Raw genomic sequence first — 24,503 nt, forward strand, 5'->3', positions numbered from 1 at the left:
GTTTGCCTGCAGGCCAGAAGAGGGCGCCAGATCTCATTACAGATGGTTGTGAGCCACCATGATGTGGCTGCTGGTGATTGAACTCAGGACCTCTGAAAGAGCAGATGGTGCTCTTAACCTCTGAGGCATCTCTCCAGCCCATGCCCAGCTTTTGATGTGGGTTCTGAGGACCCAAACTCAGGTCTTCATGCTTGTATGGCAAGCACTTTAACCACTGGGCCTCTGAAGCTACATTCTGCTAACAGTGACAAGAAAACCCCTCAGAAAGATTCTTTTCCTGTGGGAACATTTTTTACAGAAATGGGAAACTCGGGGCATAGCAGCTCACGCTGCTAATCTCAATGACTAAGGAGGATCAAAGTTCAAGGCCGGCCTGGACTACAGAGAAGTGAGGAGGACTCAAAACAACTAAATTGAAGACTCTAAAACATCAACCCCAACACTCTTACAGTCTGACGCTACCACAGGCAATCTCTCGGTGTCATAAAGTTGGGGCACCTTACCACACTGTCATTCACATGTATGGGGTCCTTGGAAGGAACACTCCAGACTCTTCAAGTATACTGGTCACTTTACTCACACAATCTTCAAACTTGACACTGTCTTTTTGTTTAAAGACATAAAGATGGTGATGGGAATACATGTCATGGTGATGTGTGAGCTCAAGGCTTTTGCAGTATCCCCATATAGCAGGAAAAGTAAGTTTTTAAACCGAGAAAAGAGTTTAACCTTACTTTCTGACCCAAGTTGATTCAAGTTAGTTGTTTAAACTACAGACTTGGAAAAAGAGTTTTATTTAGTGAATAAATCTAAATTTGTTTTGTTTTGTTTTGAGACAAGGTTTCTCTGTATAGCTTTTGGAGCCTGTCCTGGAACTCATTTTGTAGACCAGGCCACACCAGAGATTCACTTGCCTCTGCCTCCCGAGTGCTGGTTATTAAAGGCGTGTGCCACCACCACCCAGCCTAAAATACTTAAAAAAATTATTATTATTTTTTTTCTATCTATCTATCAATTGATTGATTGATTTGATTGATTGAGATAGGGTCTCTTTATACAGCCCTGTCTGGTTCTAAAATTATGTAGACCATGCTGGCCTTAAACTCACAGAGACCTGCCAGCCTCTGGATGCCTAGTGCTGAGATTAAAGTATTACAATACCATGGCTGGCAAATTATTTTAATTATGTGTCTTTGTACATCTATGTGTGGGTAGTCCACTGAGTGCAGGTGTCCACAAAGTCAGGAGGGTACTGGGTCATCTGGAGCTGGAGTTACAGGTGGTTGTGGACTGCTCAACTTGGGGCCTGGGAACAAAACTTAGGTCCTCTGCAATAGCAATATAATCTCTTAACCACTGAATCATCTCTCCATCCTGAAATCTAGGATCTTGATTAATACCTAAAAATTATTTAACTTCAGTTTATTTGGGAACAATTGCTGGGAAATTGCTACCTAAAATGATATACAATACTCTTCTTTGTTGAATAATAAAAAATATTTATTTATACTTAAATGAAACAAAGCAAAACTCAATTATTTGTCCCTTGCCTTTAATAGATGAGAATTTATGCATCTAGATTTGTACTAATTATGGTTTAGCCATCACACATACCATCATTTCCACACTCCCTGCTGCCACATCTTTGGGTTTTGCATCTTTGGTTCCAATGTAGGAGCCGATGGTATCACATGACCAAGGAGAATATTGGCTATAATCATTTGCTTTGTATTTCCCAGCTACCTTGAATTCTTCATCCAAAAACTATAGATGGAAAGGAGGAAAAAAAGAAAATAGGAAATGGGTCTATGAGTTAATAAAACAAGGAAAGCAGGGACCTTCTTAGAACATCAAATTGAAGCAATATAATGACAGCTATTTGATTATTAAGTGTCAATAGATTTTTACAGACTGAAAAATATGAAGATTATTTTAGCCTTCGTAATTGTTATTAGCAGAAAAAAAAGGAAGTATTTCAATATCCTTCAGTGACTCAAGCTAGGATCTTAAGAGGTTTGGTTAGCATTTTACCCTCTATCTTAGATGCAGTCAACATTTAAGTGTATACCATGCTACACATTTGCTAGATTGTTCCCATGGAGCCTTAGTAAATTCTCAGGAAAACAAGAACATTCTAAGTATCTCATATACTCTATGAGGTGGGTGGTGATGCAACAACGCTTTGCTGGTGCTTCTTCAACAGCTGTGTTCCCTGTCTTGAATACATTCTGGCCCTGGGGTTGATTAAATTAAGTAAAAGGGTAAGATGCCTCATTTTTATTTTTCTGACTGAAGTGCTATAGTTATCTAATAACAATACCCATTCCAAGGCCAATGTATTTTTTTTTTATTAAATTACAACATTTATACTTTTGTAATGCTTAACCTTTTTGAAGTCCTTTCATATACACTCTAATGTAGAACAGATAACTTTTAGAACATATTACCACCTAACAAGTATGCTCTTCCACCTGAATGTTATATATCATGCAGCTACAAAGAAGAAAGAGATAAATGCACATCAACATGCACATCCAAGTTAAGCAAAAAAAAAAAAAAAAAAAAAAAAAAAAAAATCCACACTAACACTAAATGTGTTCATGCACATAGAAAAGTTGAAATATGTAACAAAACTGTCAGTCATAGGAAATGGGAGTTTGAAGAAAGTATTCTTTCTATAGCATGCATTCCTATAATGTATAAATTTAGTACAACTATATGTAGGCTGCTTATAATCAGAACAGAAGTTTAAATATAGGGCTAGCCAGGCATGATGATGCACGTCATTAACCTAGCACTCTGGAGAGACAGCATTACCATGAACGTCTACTTGAGATTACCTCTATACATTAAAAACGTTACTATTTGTGAGTACAATAACCTTCACTTTACTGATTTTTTTTTAAAAAATGGAATCTTGACATATGTAGCTCACAGCATCCTTGAACTCATGGTGATCCTCCTGCCCCAACTTCCTGAGTGGGGAGATTATAGGCATGCACCATCACACTCAGCTTTCACTTTCCAACTTTCATTATTAAGCATAGTTTGTCAGTTAGTAATATTGTTTAGATTCATAATTCTACATATAAAGAATGCAAAACATTCTTTTTATTGGTTTGTTTTTCAAGACAGGGTTTCTCTTTTTTCTCCGACAGTCTCTGCCTCCTGAGTGCTGGGATTAAAGGCATGCGCCACCATGTCTGGTATAAAACATATGCTTTAAATATTTTGACTTGGAGAAAAAAAATCGATACTCTAATTAGATACATTATGTATAACATAACGCATTCATTATGAATGAAGTATGAGAAGAGGTTTCATGTCTCCCAGGCTGGCTTCAAACTTGGTATCTAGCCAAGAATGACCTAGAAATTTTAATCCTCTTGCCTCCTTGCCCAATTTATAAGGTGTTATGGATTGAACCCAGAGAGCTATACACACAAAGCAAATACTCTACCAACTGAGCTATGAGCTACATTTTCAGCTCAAATTGTCTAATTAAAAGACAAAGTTGATAAATTCCTAGCAAGACTAACCAATGAAAAAAATATTAGTATTAGAAATGGAAAATGAGGACAACACACACTCATCACAGCTATCAGCAATGTTTTGCTGGGCAGAGTTGGTTATGTAATCCCAGCACTCCAGCTGAGGCAGGAGACCCTGAGTTTGAGGCCAGCTTGTGCTACAAAGTGAATTTAAGGTGAACCTAGGCTACAGTGTGAGATTCTGTTTCAAAAACACCTAAACTCAAACAAATCTATTAGCACTATTTTATAGAAACATTAAATGCAATGCTCAAAACTGTAGCACTATGGTAAATAAACCAAGGATCCCCTCCTAAGTTTTACTGTCTATCCTAATTTACGCATCTCTCCTAATTGTTTTTAACCACACTGTTGGTTCACTGCCAAATTAAATCTTAATTTATGTTTCAATTATTTAAAAATTATGGAAATAGAAATAGAGACTTGCCGGGCGGTAGTGGTGCATGCCTTTAATCCCAGCACTCGGGAGGCAGAGGCAGGTGGATCTCTGTGAGTTCGAGGCCAGCCTGGTCTACAGAGCTAGTCCAGGACAGGCTCCAAAGCTACACAGAAACCCTGTCTCAAAAAAACAAAAAACAAAACAAAACAAAACAAAACAAAAAAAAAAAAAAAAAAAAGAAAGAGACTTTTTGCTTTCTCTACACAAAGACTAAAAATGAGTCAGGAATATCTATTACCACTCTTAATCCAATATCATACTGTAGAGCAACAAGATAAGAAAACATGTAATTCTGAAAAGGAAAAAAAAGGTGATTATACACTAGGACACAACAAATACTAGAATTAAGAAGGAAATTTAGCAAACCTGTTGAATAGAAGAGTCACTAAACAAAAATCTGATTCTTTTAAAAAAATGTAATCACATTCACTGTGTATGATCTGTGTGTACACTTAAAGTCTATTTCTTTTAAATAAAAAACACAAATTGAGGGTTAGCAAGATGGCTCAGTATGTCAAGGCACTTATCAAGAAGCCTGATGACTTGAGTTTGGTCCCCAGGACCCACAGTAGGAAGATCGATTCCTAACAACTGTTCTCTGACCTCTAGACACACCACCCTAGCCCCCAAATAAGTAAATATAGTTTAAAAAGGAGAGAATTTTCAAAAAGAATTACATTTAAAGTAGTTTTTAAAAGTCAGTTATGGCTGGGTGGTGGTGGCACATGTCTTTAATCCCAGCACTTGGGAGGCAGAGACAGGTGGATCTTTGTGAGTTTGAGGCCAGCCTGGTCTACAAAGTGAGTTCCAGGACAGGCTCCAAAGCTACACAGAGAAACCCTGTCTTGAATAAACAATTAACAAACCAACCAAAAAAAAAAGTTAGTTATGTAAATATATTAAGGGTACATCACGCCGATAGAAAGGTGTAGTTTCTTTGAATGCTGATCAAGAGCAACATTGAACTAACCCCCTAACTCCTAATTTGCTCTATTATCCAATAGAAATAGAATGTGGTTCATATATGTAATTTAAAAATTTCTAGGAGCCATACTTAGACCCCATCTCCAAACACAAGCCAGCCAGCAAGCAAACAAGGAAAAAACCTGGTGAAATTTAATTTAATCTATATATCTAAGATATTAAAAACATACCTACCCTAATAAAGTAATCATGCCAAAGCTGACTGCAAGACACTGTACAAACAATGCTCAAATCGTTAAATGGTATAGGGCCAATGAGCTATCCCTACAGAGGAAAAATAGACACTGATTCTAACATTTTGCATAATAACTCAATTCTAAATGGGTTATGGATCTAAATGTAAAATGAAACAAATCTCTGGAAGAAAAAAGAAAACTAGCCTCATAATTTTGAAACTTGACAAACATCTCATGAACAGATAATTTCTTTCTTTCTTTTTTTTTTTCCAAGACAGGGTTTTTCTGTATAGTCCTGATCATCCTGGAACTCACTCTGTACAACAAGTTGGCCTCAAACTCAGAGATTTGTCTGCCTCTGCTTCCTGGTATTAAAGATGTGCATCACCACCAACCACCCCGCTCTCATTTCTTAAACAGGCTACATTACCATTAAAAATGATAATGGCAAAATTAACACAGGTTTAAAAATGACATGCTTACTTCTTCTTGATGGAATGCAGGAGGCAATGTTGGTGAAGGCGCAAAAGGAGGTGGAGAGATAACCTTTCTTTCCTCGAGCTGGGCCATTATTTCCTTCCGTCTGCGATGTAGCTCATCCAAGCTAGGATGAGGTTGGGGAGGGGGAAGCCGACTATAAGGAGGCTCCTGAAAATCGAAAGATTATTTAAAGTTGACAAAGAATTCCAGCACATATTAAGTATATATATTTAAAACAGAAGAAGATATACACATCTTAACATCCAGAAATATCAACACTAAAGAGAATAAAGAAAAAAGGAAAAAAAAAAGGAAGCCAACCCAAACTCTCAAAATCTTCTAGATTTCCTAGCTAATCTAGACTTAGTACGCAAACTACCAATGTTTAGATTGGTGAAGCTTCCATTATGGTTTTGCTTTTTTTTTAAAAAAAATAAAAAAAAATAACACCACATTTCAGGACCAGGGAGATGGACCAACAGGTAAAAGTACTGGCTGTTACTCCTAACAATCCAAGTTTGAGCTCATAGAGCCTATGTGGCGGGGCACACGCATAATCCCAGTCTGCTATAGTGGTATGTGAGGAACAGAAGAATCAGCTGGAAGCTTATAGACAAGCCAACCTGGGGGATGCTGAGCAGCAGCAAGAACAAGAGAGACCGTACTAAACAAGGTAGAAAGTAAGAACTTACTGTCAAGAGCTGTACTTTGACCCAAGTGTGCAGTGACACACATACACCTGTGTTCTCACACATACACCAATTACACATACATACATACATATACAAAAAATAAAAAAGTCTAAAAAAATATTTAAGAAATAGATTTTTGGGAGGCTGGAGAGATGGCCAGGTTAAGAGTATTGGCTGCTCTTAAAGAGGTTTGGAGTTCAATTTCCAGCAACCACACAGTGGCTCACACACCCATCTATATATAATGAGATCTGGCCTGCAGGCAGAACACTGTATACATAATAAATAAATAATAAAAAAAAAAAAAAGAAATAGAAGTTTTCATATAAAGAGAATCAATTAAAAAGGTTATTACCATAGCAAAGTAAGAATCCTCATAAATATAAATTAAGTCTATGTAATAAGTAAAAAAATACAGCATACCCTAGGGTATGAAGGTCTGATCTGAGCTGGATGAGGAGCCACTGGATAGTAACCCTCTACCTGTTGGTATCGTTCTCTGGACTCAGGCATGTAGGATGGTACTGCTGCAGATGGAATCTCAATAGGTATAGGGCTTTCCCGGAAAATCTCCTCTCTTGTATAAGACGGAGCAGGGTACACACGGCGGCCATCATAGTGAGGTGGGTACATAGGTGGGTATTGTTGTGGCTGTGTGCCATACTGAGAGTTTATAACACGATCTTGGAGGTAGGGTGGATAATGATCCAAGTATGGAGGACCAGGTTCAGGAGCAGATGGTGGAGGTCGAACAAAGCGGGACACACATGGTGGTGGAGTATAGTACATACCTGTACAATATAAAAGAGGAACCCAAAACAGTGAGCACATCTGCTTTTTATATAAGCTTTTGTTTCTCCTTTTAAAACATTAAAACGCCTAAGTGTTATAACCTACTTATTTCTTTATAAACTTTCACAATACTTGTACAGTTTAGGCTAGCTTTATAAAAGTTAGCAAGCAAATACTATCCTTAGGGCCAGGAGTGCAGCTCAGTGGTAATGTTTGCTTGGAACTGATAAGGCTCTAAATTCAATCCCAGAGAAACTTCCTCTTCCAAATAAATAAATAACTATTAAAAATAAATAGAAAAGATCAATCTACATAAAATCTAAAATAGTAATTGACCCTTCCTTCTGGTTTGTCCTAATGCAACAGTCACTGGAAAATTTTCACAAGCACCCTTGATGCTCAGGGTCTACTTTACTTCTCAAACTCTGTAGACTTTTAGATCCAAGACTGCATGAATACTGGTCAAGCACTTTATTACTCAGCAAGATTCTTAGCTCCTTTTAAATATTTCATTTTGAGACGGTCTTCTGAAGTTGCCCAGATCAGCATTGAACTCACTTTGTAGCCCAGACATGCCTCAGGCTCCAGAGTAGCTGCAATTATAGTCCTGCTCTAGCAGGCTTTGCTATTGTAGAGTTTCAACTTCAAAACTATCATGTACTAGATGTGACATGCTACAGGCTCACTTTTCATGATACAGCATGCACAAGACCTGCACAAGCTTCAGCCAGTCCCAGCATGGAGGGGAAGGTGGACATGCAATTCTCCCAGGGGCTGAGGAACTATTAGTGTTTGAAGCTGCCGAGAGGGAGAGTCAGTTCTCTTTACTGATGTGACCCGTGGTAGGCTGACTACTACCAAGCAAGTCAAGATTAGCGGAGCAACATAACCTGAACTTGATGGGGAAAGAAAAGAAACAACAAGGAAGAGGCAACCTCAAAGTTGGGTAGGAAGGGATGGGAAGGTGGTAAGGGAGGCACCGACAGGAGTGTGTTAAAAACACATTGCATCAAACACTCCATAACCGGTTTTTAAAAAGGTCCAGTTTGCTGTATACATCTAGTGGCTCCTCTGGCTCTAGAGTTCTTAGACAGTCAGCAACTGTGGCAGTAGACTTTCACCTGGAACCACCAGTGAAGACCAAAGGCTTTACTTCTGCTCTCCACACCAGCCGTGCAGCACTTTTCTAGGACTCCTTTTCTGAAGACCTAGTTTAAGCCCGCTTCCCTAGTACTTCCACCAATTTGAAAGAAGCCCATTCCTCCACTAAACCTTCTTATGCTTAATACAGCTACAAAGATTTCTGTTCTCTGTAACGGAACCCTCCCTGATAAAGTATAACGCTATAAACCGGCTGCCTGAACAAAAACAGTTACAGTTTTTCAGAAGATAAAAATTAAGTAACATTCTTTTATAACCTGTATCAGTCATGTGTAGAGACCCACAGAGGTTTCCTAGTGAGAACTTACTCAGGGTCTGAGAATCTGAGCTTGCTTTACCCAGTAGAGCTACATAAGGGGATGATTTGACCACAGGCATAGTTACCAGGTGTTTGGAAAGGTCTACACTTGGCTGTGCAGTGTGCTTTGATTTAACAAGGGAGAGGTCTTTTACCCCACCCCTTGGCATTGCTATAAAAAGCTCTTTTGGATAAATGGAAAAGGCTGTTAGGTATTGACCCAGGTCCTCCTGAAGCTATCCTGTGTTTTTCTTTTTGTCAACTAGGCTCTCTCTCTTTCTACCTAATATTTTCTTAACCCTCTCTCCTCCTCATAGGAACCCTGGAAAAGGTGGGAGCTGGCTCCCACAGTCATGTTATATCAATCAAAATCTATTCATATGCTGGGTGCCTGCAATCTCGGCACTTAGGAGTGTGAGGCAAAAGGATCATCATGATTCAAGGCCAGTCTGGGCTACAGTAAGTTCAAGGCAAGCCTGGTATACACACTGCAAGCAAACTGCGTCTCAGAAAACAAACTAACCTACCAATAAATAAGCAATAACAAAACTATAAAAATTCACTAGTTTTGAATGTAGAGGGGACATGTGACTTAAAGGTGAAAGCCTACAGGAAAAAGAGAACAGGAAAGATAATTTATTACCATTAAAACAAAGCTAAACCTGTCTCTGGCAGAACCAATCAATACTTTAGTTTGAAATATCAGCATCCCCTTTAACCTTTTCTGCCTCTGCCTCAGGAGTGCTGGGATCAAAGGCATGCATCAACACATTGAGCTAGTCTTTACTATTAAGCTGACTCTGTACTATAGAACTTCTAGATCAGTGGATCTCAACCTTCTTAATGCTGTGACCCTTTAATACAGGTTCCTCATGGTGTGACTTCTAATCATAAAATTATTTTTGTTGCTACTTCATAACTGTAATTTTGGCCCATTTACGAATCGAAATGTAAATATTTTTAGAGATGGAAGGTTGCCAAAGGGGTCACAACACACAGGTTGAGAACTGCAGCTCTAAAGACTTGTATTACAAAGCCAACATGGAAACTGCCGGCTAGTCTTATGTCAACTTGACACATAAATTAGAGGGATCTGAAAGGAGGGAACCTTAATCGAGAAAATGCCTCCACAAGATCTGGCTGTAAGGCATTTTCTTTCTTTTCTTTTTTCTTTTTGGTTTTTCAAGACCAAGTTTCTCTGTATAATAGCCCTTGGCTGTCCTGGAACATACTCTGTAGACCAGGCTGGCCTCGAACTCAGAGATCCACCTATCTTTTCCTCCCAAGTGCTGCAATTAAAGGTGTGCGCCACCACGCGAGGCTGTAAGGCATTTTTCTCAATTAGTGATCAATGGGGGAAGGCCCAGCCCACTGTGGGTGGTTCCATCTCTGGGCTGGTGGTCCTGGGTTCTAATGAAGAGGAAGCCATAGGGAACAGGCCAGTAAGTAGTACCCCTCCATGGCCTTTGCATCAGCTCCTGCCTCCAGGTTCCTGCTCTATTTGAGTTCTTGTCCTGACTTCCTTCAGTGATGAACAGCAATGTGGAAGTGTAACTCAAATAAATCCTTTCCTCCCAACTTGCTTTTTGGTCATGGAGTTTGGTTGCATTAATAGTAACCCTCACTAAGACAGAAACCATGCTGTAAATTTAGTTTGCATCCACTACATATTTTTTTTTCATTCTTAGTCAGCTTTACACAGTCTACTTATGCAGTAAATGCTAATCCAGTCTATAAAATTGATAGACTTGATCCTTTTTACTTATACGATAAATCTGGGTGACTTAAATGAAAGGTATTACCCTGCTGATAAGGTGCTGGCTCAAATGCTGGGGCAGTTCCTCGAGGGTCCTGATAATAAACATCTGCTTGTGGTGTTGGATATAACTGAGAACCTCGAGGTACCATCTGAATTGGTTTGGTGACAGGCATGGGAGGCAGATCTGTTGGTCCCCTTTGAGGTACAGGATGTGAATTCACAGGTAAGGCAGAAATACTTTTAGGGGCAGATTCCAGCCTAAGGAAACAAAATTATATAAGACAAATGTAAAGTCTCTAAACTATACTTTTAATGTACATTAAATGTTTCACATTAAAAGATTGCCAGTATTTGGAAAACTGATATATTTGAATGTTAATCTCTCCTACAAATTAAAAAAATTAGCCCCCCCTTAAAAAAATCATTAGTGCAGGAAAAAGAAGTACAAAGGCAAACAATTTATTTTGGGGGGCCAGGCTTTAGCTCAGTTGTTGGGTTCAATCCTTAGCACAACATAGCTGGGCATAGCGCTGCACACCTTCAATCCCAGTATCTGGGAGTGACAGCAGGAAGATCAGATTTGCAAGGTCATCTTTGGCTATGAAGTGACTTAAAGGACAGACTTTGACTCAAAACAGAAGAAAAAACAAAACCCAGGAAGTACTGTCTTTAGAAGCAAACATTTTTTCCCCTCTACTCAGTTTACAAGGAAGAAATGTGATGACGTACAGGTCGGGAGGAGACCCAGGAGCACTGCTGCTCAGGTGGTCTAGCTTTCCTGGCTTCAGACTAGAGTCAAAGCTGGGGTCTGTCCCACGGGGAATCAGTTGTGTCACCGTGCTCCCTGCCGATACAATTCCATTTGGTAGTGCAGATGGTTTCCTGCTGGACAAATCCACTGCACCTTCATCAGGAAGTATAGGTGCCGAAGGCAGGCCCACCTCATTAAGTTGACCCAAAGAGGCACTCAGGGGTCTTCTGGGAACCAGACGTTTGTTCATTTTACGAAATCTATATGAAAAGCAAATGTTTCAACCAAAATTAGTAAATTTTTTAGCAATTAGTAAAAATCAGTTAAAATCATTTAAAAGTACTCAAACTTAGTGTGGAAATGACTTATTTTGATATCTAGTTAATGATAAAATAGCTTCCCATAGAAACGCAATAAAAACTTAAAAAACTTTTAAGAAATGTACTTAATTCATAAAGATTTCTTATGCACTGAAGGGAATTCAGTGATTCTTTTTGCATTTCTTAAAGCCAACAAATTGTTCCTTATCCCAAAGTCTGCATCCCATGATTCTCATACTTACTTTTCCAGTTCTTCTTGTGAGTGTGCAAACGTACAGCTGGCCCCACGAGGGCATCCTCCTCTCTGCTTCATATCTCGACACATGTATGTTTTGTATTTGCTATGCTGTGGAGGCTAAGACCAAGACCGAAATATCACACAGTAACAAATGTAATTTTTTATGTTTTACAGTTTAGGATTCTGATAGCATGAAATAATTTAAGCTAATTCCCACATTTATCTACTATGCAGAGCAAAAGTATGGGGAGGAGGAATCACAGAGTTTAAAATTAAATTTTAATTATTATTTGTGTGTGTGTGCATGAGCAAACATGCAGGGGAGAGGGGATGGGGGGGGGATCTGTGGGGTGGTGGGGCACCACTGGAGATCTGAGGACAATTTTGTGGAGTTGGTTTTTCCTTACACTTTTGCCTGGGTTCCAGGTGTTGAACTTAGTTGCTTAAAGCTTTTGCCTGATAAGAGATCTTTGCAGGTCCAAAATTAAAATTTAAAAATAGTATAAGAGCTCAGAGTTAGGGCTGTTCTTCCAGAGGACCTGGGTTCAATTCCCATTGCCCACATGGTAGCTCACAACCATCTAGAACTCCAGTTCCAGGAAATTAGGCACCCTCTTCTGGCCTCCACAGGCACCAAGCACATACATGTACATGCAGATAAAACACCCATACACATTGAAAATAAAAGTGCTTCTACTAAAACAACACAGCCTTGAGTGTTGGAGCAATTCTGAACTGGGGTCAGTACAGCTCTCAGCCCGCATCAGAGAAGCTTCTCTGTACAGTGGATGAGGTTAACACAGTGCAGAAAATAGGTGAGTATGGCATGTTGTTACGGGCTTAGAGACTATATGGACGAGAAGTCTGGCGGAAAGACCGTACTTGACAAGGCCAGAGCACTCATGAACTCCAGCAGCTGTGATCACTTCCACAAGGTAGAGTCAGTCAAGCCTGTTGTATGGAGTGGGACGAGGCTCCCAACTAAGGAGCTTTGAACAGCTGATGGCTTACAAAGGAGGGAAGACTGTTGAGCATGCTCCAGCAGCTGGCCTCATACTCAGAAGTATCTGGATAGTACAAAGTGCAGTTGATGGGCCATCAAATTTAAATTTAAAAAAAGAGGATATAAGTTGGAGGTGCGGGTGAGCCTGAGCAATGAGCAAGATCACCACTGTATAAACTTCTCAAAGAAAAGGAAAAATGTTTTTAAAAGTCCTCATTTTTTTCTAACATGCTGATATTCTCAAATACATGTGTTATCAGAAATTAATAATGAGCTAGATATAACTCAGTGGTTAAGAGCATTTTGTAGAGGACTGGGGTTCAGTTCAGTTCCCTGTACCCACACAGTAACTTACAGCCATTTGTAACTCGAGTTCAAGGAGATGCAATGCCATCTTCTGACTTACGGCACCAGGCTCAAACATGGTGCATACACATACACAGAAAAAAACCACACACACATACATAAAATATTAATCATTTTTTCCTCAATAAGTTTCAAGGTTCTCTTTCCAAAGAGTTGAAGACTTTAAAATGCATATGCCAGACATGGTGGTACATACCAGCATGTCCCAGCATTTAGGGGTAGAGGCAAGAATATCAAGGAGTTCAAAGCCTTTCTCAACTATACAATGAGCTCTTAGCTAGGGTGGCGATGGACCAGCCTGACCCCATCTTGTCACAAGGTCAAAATAAATTCACTCCTATTTTCTGTAAAACTTGGGTTTGACCATGTCTTGACCCATTTTCTGGAATTTGACAGGTTCCACACCCTATACCCTCATCTCCACCCTGATAAGATGTGTCAAATAATATTTGAGATGTTCTGCCAAGTTCCTATGTAACTGAAAAGCCCCTAGCCTTGCAGTTTAGAGGCTAATATAAACCCCACTTTAGGAAGATAACCCTAACAAAAAAAAATAAAGCTTGCATAACTCGACCAAAGAATTTAGTTAATGGTTTTCACGCTCATTCAGTGGGATTAACAATGGGCTATATGAGACCCTGTCTCACAAAAATAAGACCAAAAAGATTTCCAAAATGTATACCCTTCTAACATTTGTGTAATGATCATGTAACATATAACTGTCTACTAACAAAAATCACAAAATACGGGCCAGCAAGATGGTTCAGTGAGTGATGCTGCCAAGTTTGATCTTTAGGACCCACAAAGCTGTCCTCTCACCTCCACATGTATACTACCCACACACATACACAAATAAGTGTAAAAAATACTTTTTTAAATTTGAAGATGCTTTGGCACACTAATGTAATAAGCATTATTAATGAAATTCCTTAAAATACTAACATTGAAAAAAAAAAAATTCTACAAGCCAGGCGGTGGTGGCGCATGCCTGTAATCCCAGCACTCGGGAGGCAGAGGCAGGTGGATCTCTGTGAGTTTGAGGCCAGCCTGGCTTACAAAGTGAGTTCCAGGAAAGGCAACAAAGCTACAGAGAAACCCTGTCTCAAAAAACAAACAAACAAACAAAAAAACCCAAAAGAACCAAAAAAATAAAAAAAATAAAAAACTACAAATATATAAGTACTAGTGATTTAGCATTGGTACCCAAAAAGTGACATTATCAAACTGAAATGTAATATGAAGTGAAGAGAGTAAGCATTTTTTGTCTTTTTTTTTTTTTTTTCCAGAGCTGAGGACCAAACCCAGGGCCTTGTGCTTGCTAAGCGCTCTACCACTGAGCTACATCCCCAAGCCCAAGAGTAAGCATTTTTAAATGGAATAAGCTTTACTAAGGAATCTATTTTTAATCCATCAAATATTGCTATATCTGATGTGAAATGATCCCAGAACAATGACCAATAAGAATTAGTGACAGGAAAAAAAAAGTTAGTGTCAGATAAAATTACTTGAGCAAAACCGACACACTAACTACTAACCAGGCTAACTTACAATTTCTACAGTCAGAGTCTTTTTTTTAAACAATTTTAAAAATTATTTTATATGTATGGGTGTTTTGCCTACATGTATGTCTATGTAGCAGTGCATGCCTGCTACCACAGAGGCCAGAGCAGGACATCTGATTCCCCTGGAACTGGAGTGACAGAAGGTTGTGAAACACCATATGGGTACTGGGACTTGAACCTGGGTTCTCTGGAAAAGCAGCCAGTACTCTTAACCACTGAGCCTCACTCCAGCCCCTACAGTCAGTCTTAAAATATTCACATCATTATTTTCTGCTCTGTATCTCTACCTACACTGGCCAGTTTCTAGACATACCCAGAGTGGCTGATCTGCAGAATTCAAACAGCAACTCCTTACCTGTTGTTGGTCTGCTCCTTTTTTGCTGTGGTTCTGAATATAATCAACCAGTCCATGTACTACTGTACGTACAGCAACCAGGCCATTTTCTAGCTGTTCCCATGTTGGAGGAGGAGCATCTATAAAATTAAACAAAACCTATAATCTTAAGCAATGTTTTATCCAATATTAAACCAATGAAGGTAATATCAGCATTTTGATGCCACCAAGTTAATCATTACAGAGCTTTCGACACTTATTCATCTGTGATGGTTAGTGGTGTCAACTTAAAAGGACCTAGAATCACCTGTGAGATAGGTGTGCCTGTGAGGTATTCTCTTAATTATGTTAACTTATCTAGAAAGACCCATCTTAACCGTGCCAAGACCATTCCCTAGGCAGAAGATCATGGACTATATAAAACGGAGAAAGCAAGCTAAGCAATACTTTGCATTCATCCCTACTTCCTGATTGTGGATGTGATAGGAGCAGCTGCTTCAAGCTTCCACTGCTTTGACTTCCCTGCCATTGTAGACAGCACCTTGCGCTGTGAGCTGAAATAAACCCTTTCTCTCTTGAACTGCCTCCAAACACAGGCACACACGCACACAACACATTAACACATGCTAACAAACACAAAATGAAGTGAGAAAATATTTTCACAGGTGAGATCTCTATAAGACTACTGTTGATGGTATTTGTACTGGGCTTTAAAACACAGATGCCATTGCAACTCTAGGAGGGAGAATCAGGTTTGAAAATAAAGGAAAAGTCAACAGTCACTTTGTACAAAAAAGACCACTTTTTGGATCACTAACCCTGTCTGAAAATAAATTCCTCCACTATACTCAAGGTGAAGTTCTAGACAATAAAACAAATGATAAGAATATAAGAGTCCTTGGATAATGATGAATTGAAAAAACAGAGCAAAGAACGTGGAACAAGTATATGTAAACTTCAGACAGAGAAGGTCTCCTTGAAAATGAGGGTGGGGGCATAGTACAGTGTTGTATAACATGCTCCAAGGCCTTGGTTTCTACTCCCGGAGGCTAAAAAATAGAATAAAAGAGAAAAAAAAGTTAAATATGGTAAAAGACCCATAAGAAAGGTTTAAACATGTTCAGTGAAGTTATTAAGGGAGAAACATTCTATTCAGAAAGAACAAGTGTAAAGGCCTTGGTGTGGGAGTATGACTGGAGTCTTCCATGGTGGTGGCCAATTTAGACAGAGGTAAATGGAAGACAAGATCATGATCATAGATCATTTGGAACACCTTAGATCACCTTACATCGCAGAAAAGATTTTAACTTTTATTCTGAGTGATAGAAATATATATAATGTAGAATTTCTCAGCAGAGAAGCATCAGCATGAAGAATTGAAATCCCATGCAAAACAGGCAGTTAGTCCATAATCTCTATATATGGAGAGATGGGACTTTTAGCAGGAAAGGCTACTGGATTTTGAATGGCCTTGAAAGGGCGGGCCCAGGCAATCTGCTGATACATACATACATTATGAGAAAAAGAAGAGCAGGGTTTCTCTAAGGATTCTGGGCCAACAAATGGAAGAACAGAGCAGCCACTAGGAGGACAAGGATTAAGGTCTCACATTTGGACAGATGAAGTCTGAAATGCTTACTAGACATTCAAGAGGACTGCTAGACTGGGCCAGCAACATGATGGATACAAACACAACACAGTGCTGAGGAAAAGGGTCTGGACCTAAAAGACCAACTGACACACATGCCGTTATATTCTGTGTCACCAAAATCAGGGAAAAAGATGAATTTATACCACTGCACAAAGTTTAAATTTAAAAAATTAAATTAAAAAGCTAAACTAACTGGCAAGCAAGCAAGCAAGCAAGCAAACAAACAAATCCAATGACATGGGGGCTCACAACCATCTTTAACTCTAATTCCAGGAAATCTGACATCCTCTTTGACCTCCAAAGATACCGGGCATGAAGACACACAGTCACACACATGCAAGCAAAACCCTAATACACAGAAAATAAAAATAAATAAATCTAAAATTAACTTTTAAAAAGATCCCAGAACTGAAGAAATGTGGCAAATTTGTTCAATAAAGATATTTAAAGATAAAAGATAATCTTGGGGATGAGTATAGCTCGACATTCAAAAGGTCAGAGATTATGGAAATGTAAAATCAGCAGATGGTACTGACAAGTGAAATTAAGAGAATGGGGTGGCCTGGAAGTCAAGAAAACTGATTCAAAGACAAAGAGTAACAAGTCATGTTGTGAGGCTAGAGAGACAGTCAGCAGTCAAAAATGAGACTGTACTTCCTGAAGACCCAGATTCAGTTGCCAGCATCCACACAACAGGGCAGCTCACAACCAGCAGTAACTCTCCAGCTCCCGGGGATTCAATGCTTTTTTGGCCTCAGAAGGGCTTAGCAAAGAAGAACAGATAAACCCTATGTCTCAAAGGGCAGTGAAAGAACTAACGTTCAGATGACATAAGAAACAGCTACATGAGCGGGCATCAAAGATGAACTCACTCTGAAATACGGAACAGATGACAATGAACATCAGGAACCTTTGGGAATGGCTCTGAAGTGATAACACCAGCATTGACAGAGGTAACACTTGATGCCAAGGATGCAGAGGAAACAGCTCTAAGGGCACAGACACCACTTTTATGGATGGGGTAGTGGGGTGATGCATATACAAATAAAGCAGCAGAAGCTTTTCTGTATCAAAGAGGCATCCAATATTAGTAAGTGCTGAAAATATAGGAAGTAGCTTAAGGATCTTATGTCATCTCTGGAAGTAGTGACTAGCAAACTGTAGTAGTAGTAGTATGGACGGTTAGCTCTGCATTCGAAGTAAACCCTGAGAAGACAGAAGCTAAAATATTGTTCAGCTAACAGGTCATTGGGTACATTTTCAGGTCAAGGAGGGGTGAGAAAGGAATGGCCAAGTAAAGGTATAGAGAACAATCTCCCATCTGGACCAGAGGTGAGTATCTGGGATCATACCGAGAGAGGCCTGCCCCTAGGTCCCATCCCTGGACACCAGCCATTCCGGGGAAGACATGCCCAACTTGGCCCCAGTTTCTGGCCATTGGGTGGGCCCCATGGGAAGGTTCCCCTTTTCCAAGACCCCAGGCAGACCCTGCAATCTCCACTCCCTGCCCCCACACACATCCACCCGAGACCCCAGTCACTTCCTGAGACTTAGAGACCAACCCCCAGCTCCCATCCTGCCCTGGAGCTCCCATCTGGACCAGAGGTGAGTGCCTGGGGTCATACCCAGAAAGCCTTGCCCCTAGGCATCCCTGGGCACCAGCCATTCCAGAAAGACCTGCCCAACTTGGCTCCAGGTTCTGGCCATCAGGCAGGACCCCCCTCCCCCACCGGGAAGGTTCCCCTTCTCCAAGACCATCTGGACAGAGAGAGGCTTCCTGAATCTGTCAGCTATGTCTGGACCAAGTGCACCGATAAGACCAAGAACGAATCCACAAGGAGATGGGCTGACGTCGAGGCAGAAGTACATACAACAAAATAAAGAGAATAATTAATGGAACAAGGTATTATGAAAAGATGGGATAATGGATATGCAGCTCAAGGAAAGCTGAGAAAAGGAGCTGTGACAAAGATGTCAGAAGAGGAAAATACAGCATGCTGTGGCAGGGGAGTTATGAAGGAGAGCTACTTTCTTAGTGAGGTAAGCAGTACATTATAAAGTACTGAATGAGTTTTAGTTAAGGCGAACTAATGAGATAAAGAGGATATTATCTGGGGCAAAATCTAAAATACTGCTGAAAATATCCGGGAAAATGACTTTGGGAAACTTGAGATGAATGTAACAAAAGATAACTGAAGAATCACCAAGCAGTACTGAGGTACACAAAATAGTCCATTAATTTCTCTTGGCTTTACCTGGACTAGGGTCAATGTTTGCTAGTAACTCCAAGTGGGGTCTTAGTCGGTTCAAGTTTGCCGGGTCTCCAGTCCGCTGGAGAGCAATTGTTAGCTCCTGAACACTCTGTGCAAAAGAGGCAGGGGTCTGCAACTTCAAAGAAAATGGACAACATTAATTTCCCTTTTCAGACACAGTTTATTTATACTTGCATTTTTGCAATTTATTAATTTTAGTTTGTGTCTATCCACCTAATCTGTGCTTTGGCCAGACAGATTACCTGCTACCTAAACAAGATTTCTCTATCCACAGCTTGTTACATTGTGTACAATACTGTTTCTTCTGCTATCACATACGTCAAATGCGAGGCCTTTCTTCCCATACTACCTTTTAGTTGGGTTCTTGGTAATCCTTCCAAATAACTGAATTTTGGAAGTGTAATCTAGAAATCATGTCAGATGATGGAACAATGCCACTGAGTACAGTCAACTGAATGAATTGAAGTTCTTAAGACCAAAGATCATGACACTAAATATATAAACCGTACAAACGGAATTTCATTTATTAAATAGTCTAAATAATTTCAAATGTCTAGACAGCTGAAAAATCCTGTTATATTCTGATTGCAGGACACAGAGAAATCAAACTGGAACTGACCTGGATCTTTCCTTCCTTGGCTAGCTGATGTAGTGCTATATAGCTCTATGCAGGCTGCTGGGGTTGACAAGCCAACAATGGTCTCACCCAGCAGTGTACCCTGCATGCTAACCAGCTACGTAAGAGGTGCCCATCAATGCAATGTGGCATGAATGTTACTGGGTTAACCAAGAGGCTTTTTAAACTGGAACATAAGCCTGCTCCACATCTGGTACTCACAACTAATATTGTAAACCTGTCAAAATTCATGGCCAAGCAGGTCACACGCAATGGGTGAAACTATTTTTGTTTTGCTAGATGGATGTGTCATCAAAGTGCCTTAATATTTTTGTTGATGCCTACAGATCAATGGATGCTTTCCTCAGCCTTGCTCAGAGACACTTCTTTCTGCATGGGCAGCAGTTAGTTTAGAGATTCATAACTGGTCAAAAGTGTATTCAGACCTAAACGGGACATTTCTATCACACCACCACTACCACCACGAAGACTGGGGAACTATCAAAGAAGGGGTGTAAACAATGTAAAAGCTGGAGGATGGGAAGAAGAGCTGTGAAATGTGTCTTCTAGACATAACACAGCTGTTATATTAATGAACTCACAGCAGCTCTGGTTACCTACACAAAGACCAAGCTAGTTACCATTCTAGCCTATCAGGGACACTCATAGGCTCCACTCCTAGCTGAGAAATTATTGGCAGCTGATGACTGCTGGAGAAGAGAGGGTTATTTTTCTTCAGGGATGTGGCCCCTTGTAGGTTGCCCATGTTCCTGTGGATAACCACATGCTCATGTGCACACAGGGATCACTAATTAGACTTGGTGGGTTATTGAGAAAAAACAAGGGAGTCTGGAGGTAGGAGGAAGACATCACCTTGCGGGAGGAGGAGGAAAAATGAGAAAGGGCAGCTGGAGTAAATATAACCAAGAGGAAATTGTCAAAGAATAAATATTTTTTTAAAAATTCTGATTTAGTTTAGGATTCTCGAAGGTTGTGTATTTCTCTAACACTTCTGAGAAATGCTCTCATGCAAACTCCCTCTAAGCTGGGAGTCCCAGCTTAAGTAGTCCCAGCACTCAGAAGGCAGAGGCAGGAGGACAGCCTGGTCTACAGAATAACAGCCAGGGCTACAGAAAAACCCTGTCACGAAAAATAAAACAAAGCAAAAACTTCCCTCTGCTGACCACTATAAGGATTTTCAACTGGGAAAATGATGATTTTATAACAGTAGCTAGGAGTTTTTACTTGAAAACATTTAGCTCTTTTGGCAGCTAATTCCTCTCTCAAAAGGTTGTTCTATAAAAGATCATTTCAAAAGCAAACATTTTTTAAAAACAAAGGAATATATATATTGGTTTTTCAAGACAGGGTTTCTCTGTGTAGCTTTGCGCCTCACTTTGTAGACCAGGTGATCACAGAGATCCACCTGCCTCTGCCTCCCAGTGCTGGGATTAAAGGCATGCTCCCTCACTGCCCGGCAATATACTTATAATTTAAAAGATAAAACTCAATCAGCCAGGCGTAGTGGCACATGCCTTTAACCCCATAAACAGACTCAATCAGCATATGTATCTTAATCACTGTTTTGAATGTGAACTCTTGATCTTCTGTATGATGGAGAGAGGCATGTACCACTCACTATGTCCAGATTTAGATATATATATTCTTTAATCACTACTGAGGCTGAATTCTTTCCTACCAACTGGATATGCTAATGTACCTTCTTTGTGAATTGCTAGCTCATATTTCTTTCTCCAAGTATTCATTATGATTAATGCTTTTCTTAGTTTTTGTTTGTTTGTTAGTTTGTTTTGTTGTTGTTGTTGTTTTGGAGACAAGGTTTCTCTATGTAGCCTTGGCTGCCCTGGAACTCACTCTGTAGAACAGGCTGGCACTGAACTCAGCAATCCACCTGCTTCTTCCTTGTTATTTTTAATACATTCTCAATTTGTGCTTTACAGTATGGCAGACTTAGTAATGTTTGGTTATTTAAACTTAAATTAATTAGTTAAAAAAAATTTCATTTCAAATGGCAGCCTCTTAGAACTTGGGAGCACACCATGGTCTTCCTTACACAGCTGTGGCTGTGAAAATGCCTTGAAGACTGGGGTTGGTGGGTTCAGGAGGTGCTGAAACATGTTTAGCGCTTTAGTGGAAGGAAGAATCACTGCTACTAGCTGGTTCTCAGGGTGGTGATCAGAGCTTCCAATGTACATGCAGGCCTGCAAACTGAAGAAATGGAACCTGAGGACCCTGTGGATTAATCGAATTATAGCTGCCTCTCAGGAACATGGCTTATAGTATCCAGCATTCATTGTCAACTTAAGTGCCAGGGGGAGTTCAACTTGCATTGAGTACTTGTGGGCCTGGCCACCTATGAACCAAAATATCTTATTTGGCTGTTCTGGCTAAAAGGAAGCAACAGGAAGGATTTGCTGCAGCTTTGGGGGATGAAAATGAGCCTGTAGTCATTTCTCTCCAGAGTGGTATAGTATTGCTGAAGCCTGTAGTGCTATGGAAACTGTCATATATGAGACAGGACAAAAGGACTGTCCAGTCACCAATAAGTCTGATTTGTGTTTATTTACATTTTAGCAACAGGCCTGAGAGAATAGGTTTTTACACAGTGGCACAGCCCTGTTGCAGGATATGTGAATAATTGTTTTACTTTGCCTGCCTAGGGCACCTGATTGATTTAATAAAGAGCTGAATGACCAATAGCTGGACAGGACTTCTGGGCAGAGAGGAACTTGGGATGAATCTAGGTGTGCAAGAGATGCCAGCAAGACAAGGAGGGAGTCGAACATACAGAATATAGAGGAGAGGTAAAAAGCCATGAGGCAGAATGTGGACTAATAGAAGCAGGTTAATTTAAATTATAAGAGCTAGTTAGGAACAAGTCTAAGCTAAAGACTAAGCTTTCAAAATGAATAAGTGTCTGTGTCATTTTTGGGGAGCTGATGGTCCCAAAAGTGCTGTGGAATAATTTTCCTACACTGTAAATATGTATTACTCTCACGGCTAATAAAGAGCTGACTGCCCTATAGTTGAGCACAAAGAGATTGGGCAAGATAGCCAGACTAGGAGAACACTGGGAAGGAGGGCAGAGTCTCAGCAGTCAAGAGCCAGACATAGAGGAAGACAACGAGGTAACAAGCCATGAACTATGATAGAACTCAGATAAGAAATATGGGTTAATTTAGGTTATAAGATCTAGTTAGGCCAGGCAGTGGTGGCACATGCCTTTACTCCCAGCACTTGGGAGCAGAGCCAGGCAGATCTCTGTAAATTTGAGGCCAGCCTGGTCTACAGAGCAAGATCCAGGACAGGCACCAAAACTTCACAGAGAAACCCTGTCTTGAAAAACAAAAAAGAAAGGAAAAAAAATCAAACAAACCAGAGATAGTTAGTAACAAGCCTAAGCTATCTGCTGATCATTTATAATTAATATTAAGTCTCTGTGTGGTTTTTTTTGGGAAGTGGTCAGAGGTAGCAATGAAAACCTCTGCCCACACAAAAGAAAGTCCAACTCTCTGTGAGCTCAAGGCCAGCCTGATCTACAAAGCGATTTCCAGGACAGCTAGGACTGTTAACAGAGAAACCTTGTCTCAAAAGAAAGATTCATTAGCAGGGTTTCACTAAGTTATAACTAATTAGTTGTACAATCACAGGTACAAGCTTTTGCCCCAACATAGGAGCTGCTAGTAATTAAGCTAAAAGTTGTGATGGCTATTCTTGGTTGTCAACTAGATTACATCTGGAATTAACTAAAATCAAAAGTGTAGGGCACACCTGTGAGCTGGAAGCCTATATAAAGTACATGGAAGAAAGATGGAAGCTTTTGCCTTTTGCCTACTTGTTCTCTCTTTTGTAGCAAGATCTTTCCTTTACTGGCATTAGAGCTGACTTCTTCGGGATTCTAGCATATATTGAAGACTAGCTAAGACATCCAGACTCATGGACTGAACAATTATTGGATTACTGGACTTTCAGTTTCATAGCCAGCCATTGTTGGATTAGCTGGACTTAGGCCTTTAGGTCATTCTAATAAAACCCCACCCCCTGTATGTATGTATGTATGTATGTATGTATGTATGTATGTATGTATCTATCTATCTATCTATCTATCGAGAGAGATTCATTCTTTAAGTTGTTACGCTAGAGAACCCTGACTAACACAAAGGTATTCAAGAAAGAGTTAAAAACTGAAAGTTATGGACCAAGCAGGAAAACAAAATAAAACTCATTTCTCCATTCTCAATCAACCTATTAGTTATTCAAAAAAATGTCATGTTTGGGGTCAAGGAAAGAGACAAAGTCTAGGTGGGAAGAGGTCTAATAGTCAAGAATACATGCTAAAGCCAGCACACCAAGGTTCAAATGACCTTTAACATTCATAACTGTGGTGGTTTCAACAGGAATGGCCCCCAAACGCCATTGCTTGGTCATTAGGGAGTGCAACAGAGATTAGGAGGTGTGGCCTTGTTGGAAGAAGTATGTCACTAGGGGTGGGTTTTGGGGTTTCAGAAGCCCAAGCCAGGTCCAATGCTCTCTCTTCCTGATGCCTGCAGATACAGATGTAGAACTCTCAACTACCATGTCTGCCTGTGTGCCACTATGCTCCTCACCATAAGGACAATGGACTAAGACTTCCAAACTATAAGCCAGCCCCAATTAAATGCTTTCCTTTATAAGAGTTGCTACAGTCATGGTGTCTCTTCACAGCAATACAACACTGACTAAGACAATAACCTAGGTGATATGCAAAGTGTACAAACTTCTCTGATTCTATATAAAAAGGATAATGTAAGTTTGTTCAAAGGAAATAAAGAATTACTTAAGATCATCCAGGTACATTGCATTTAGTAAATGCTAAATATTTTTAAAATACTCTTAGGTTTTGATTCTATCTCTAAATTAAATATACTGTGGTCTCTTAAGCTGGCAGTCATTTCTGAAATTCTAAGCATTTAAGAAAATAGCAAAAACTAAATACTATTATTATTTAGCATAATACAACATAATATTGCACAACATGTTAAGACTTTCTGTACCAC

At 39.9% G+C, this 24,503-nt stretch overlaps 1 protein-coding gene across 2 annotated transcripts in view; it reads right to left on the minus strand.

Annotated features, from left to right (window-relative positions):
* Rc3h1 (ring finger and CCCH-type domains 1) overlaps positions 1 to 24,503 on the minus strand; it is a 76,040-nt gene that overhangs the window by 7,995 nt on the left and 43,542 nt on the right. For both annotated transcript variants that reach the window (XM_036202814.1, XM_036202813.1), the window contains exons 7-14: positions 18,813 to 18,945; positions 14,928 to 15,046; positions 11,646 to 11,758; positions 11,062 to 11,343; positions 10,376 to 10,590; positions 6,746 to 7,113; positions 5,634 to 5,798; positions 1,615 to 1,764 (exon numbers count right to left, since the gene is read on the minus strand). In XM_036202814.1, coding sequence (XP_036058707.1) covers positions 1,615 to 1,764; positions 5,634 to 5,798; positions 6,746 to 7,113; positions 10,376 to 10,590; positions 11,062 to 11,343; positions 11,646 to 11,758; positions 14,928 to 15,046; positions 18,813 to 18,945 — 1,545 coding nt within the window. The remainder of the gene's footprint in view (positions 1 to 1,614; positions 1,765 to 5,633; positions 5,799 to 6,745; positions 7,114 to 10,375; positions 10,591 to 11,061; positions 11,344 to 11,645; positions 11,759 to 14,927; positions 15,047 to 18,812; positions 18,946 to 24,503) is intronic.

The sequence above is a fragment of the Onychomys torridus genome, chromosome 11 (genome assembly GCF_903995425.1).
Source record: "Onychomys torridus chromosome 11, mOncTor1.1, whole genome shotgun sequence".
In the NCBI taxonomy this organism is placed as follows: domain Eukaryota; kingdom Metazoa; phylum Chordata; class Mammalia; order Rodentia; family Cricetidae; genus Onychomys; species Onychomys torridus.